Genomic DNA, 1,811 nt, shown 5'->3' with positions numbered 1-1,811 from the left:
CCTCGCCCTCTAAAAAGATATATTTAAGGTAAGGAGGCAAGGGCTTTAATTCCAAGATAGGTTTTTCTTTAATCAAGGTCCTTGGATCTTCTATTTTATTTTCCAACACTTTTCAGGAATCTAGGTGCTAGATGCATTCCCTCAGCTCTTCATTATGTTCCGATGTGAGGTCTTCCACGAGGTTGGTTAAAGCAAGCTCTAATGGTGTTTGTGTTATGATTTGTGTAGTTTCTCTTCTATTACTTCATAAATTATATCCACCTTGAAGCAAGCTCCTTTATCCTTGGGGTGCTTCATAGCTTCATGCACATCAAATGTGATCTCCTCGTCATCAACTCATAAAGTGCATTTTCTTACCGCAACACTGATGACAACATTAGCGGTATTCATGAATGGTTTTCCTAGAATTAAAGGGACAACAACTTCTTCTCTGATATCCATGATGACAAAGTCCATTGGTATGGTGAACCTCCGAACTCGTACTGGCATGTTCTCCACTATTCCAGGAGGAAATTTAATGGAACGGTCCGCTAGTTGTAGCATCATGCGTGTTGGTTTCATTGCTACCTTTCCAATTTTGTTTAGCAGAGATAATGGCATTAGGTTGACGCTGGATCCAAGATCAAGTAATGATCTTCCTACTAATAGATTCCCAATTGATATAGGAATAGTAAAACTACCTGGATCACCTAGCTTCGTTGAATTCTGCAAGATGGTACTACAATCCTTTTCAACAGTAAATATGTCATAGTCTTTCAAACTCTTCTTCTTAGTTATGAGATCTTTTAAGAGCTTTGAGTATTCTGGTATCATGTCTATGGTGTCGATGAAAGGAATGATGACATCGAGTTACTTAATCAAATCTATAAGCCTTCCATATCGCCGCTCCTTGTCTTGCTTTGTTGGTTTGTGAGGCTACGACTTCTCATGTGTAATTGCTTGTTTATCTTCTCATGTTAGTTTCCTCTTTGTCTTAATTGGGTCTCATGTTATTTCTTCAACTATCATGTCCTCCTCTTGTATGTCTTCCTTCAGTCTGTTGTCTACCTCTATGTTCTTTCTTACTGGCTCTATAGTTGCTAACCCACTTCATGTTGTTACGAAATTGCAGTCAACCTTGTTGGCGATTTCTTTTATTTGCACCGCTAACTCCTCTACTTGATCTTTTAACGAATTTATTACTTCCATGGTGTTCTCAAGGTTGTAGTAGGATGCGGTGCTATGGGTGATTATGACTTCTTCTAATTTTGTAGTGCATTCTCTCATGAATTTGGCTGCCTTGGCTACTTCCTCCAAGAGGTATGGAAGTTATGTCCACACTCTTCAGATGAGAGAATTGGTTGTTTTGGCGGTATCAACGATTGAAGTTGTTTTACTATGCTTTGGGTTACGCTCTCCATCATAGCTTTCACTTGTGTTTGTTGTTTGACGGATTCATTTTCGATGACTTCTTTGGGAACATCCTTTGGAGAGGTGCGGTTGCAATCACGACCACATTCACTAGCTGCTACATCTTCTATAATTTTCTTTACTTTGGTTGTGGTTCCATTGGCATAGTATCCTTTTTCTAAAGCATTTATCATTCTTCTATATTCATTAGTTGTTGCTTTTATAAACATGGAGATTTGGGTGTAATCGGAGTAATCGTGACAAGGACAGCTCTTAAGTAAAGCTTTATACCTCTCATGCATCAACGAGAGACTTAGATGCCATTTGTTGGAAGCTAGTTATCATTTCCTTGATAGCTTCGATTTTTTATTCTGGAAAGAATTGTTTGAAGAACTCATCTTTGATTTGCTTCCATGATGTTA

The 1,811-nt window shown here is 38.4% G+C and overlaps 1 protein-coding gene across 1 annotated transcript; it reads right to left on the bottom strand.

Annotated features, from left to right (window-relative positions):
- Positions 1-336: 336 nt before the first annotated feature.
- LOC114404369 lies at positions 337-813 on the bottom strand. Its single transcript, XM_028367353.1, has one exon. The coding sequence runs from the start codon at positions 811-813 to the stop codon at positions 337-339; it is 477 nt and encodes a 158-aa protein (XP_028223154.1).
- Between the last annotated feature and the right edge of the window lie 998 nt (positions 814-1,811).

Source organism: Glycine soja, unplaced genomic scaffold, assembly GCF_004193775.1.
Source record: "Glycine soja cultivar W05 unplaced genomic scaffold, ASM419377v2 tig00027710_1_pilon, whole genome shotgun sequence".
In the NCBI taxonomy this organism is placed as follows: Eukaryota; Viridiplantae; Streptophyta; class Magnoliopsida; order Fabales; family Fabaceae; genus Glycine; species Glycine soja.
The sequence above is the reverse complement of the archived record's forward strand: the minus strand, read 5'-3'. Positions and strand labels throughout refer to the sequence as shown.

Bases quoted from the DNA above. Each gene is read 5' to 3' on its own strand.
- LOC114404369 (XM_028367353.1), bottom strand. From the start codon at position 813: ATGATACCAGAATACTCAAAGCTCTTAAAAGATCTCATAACTAAGAAG.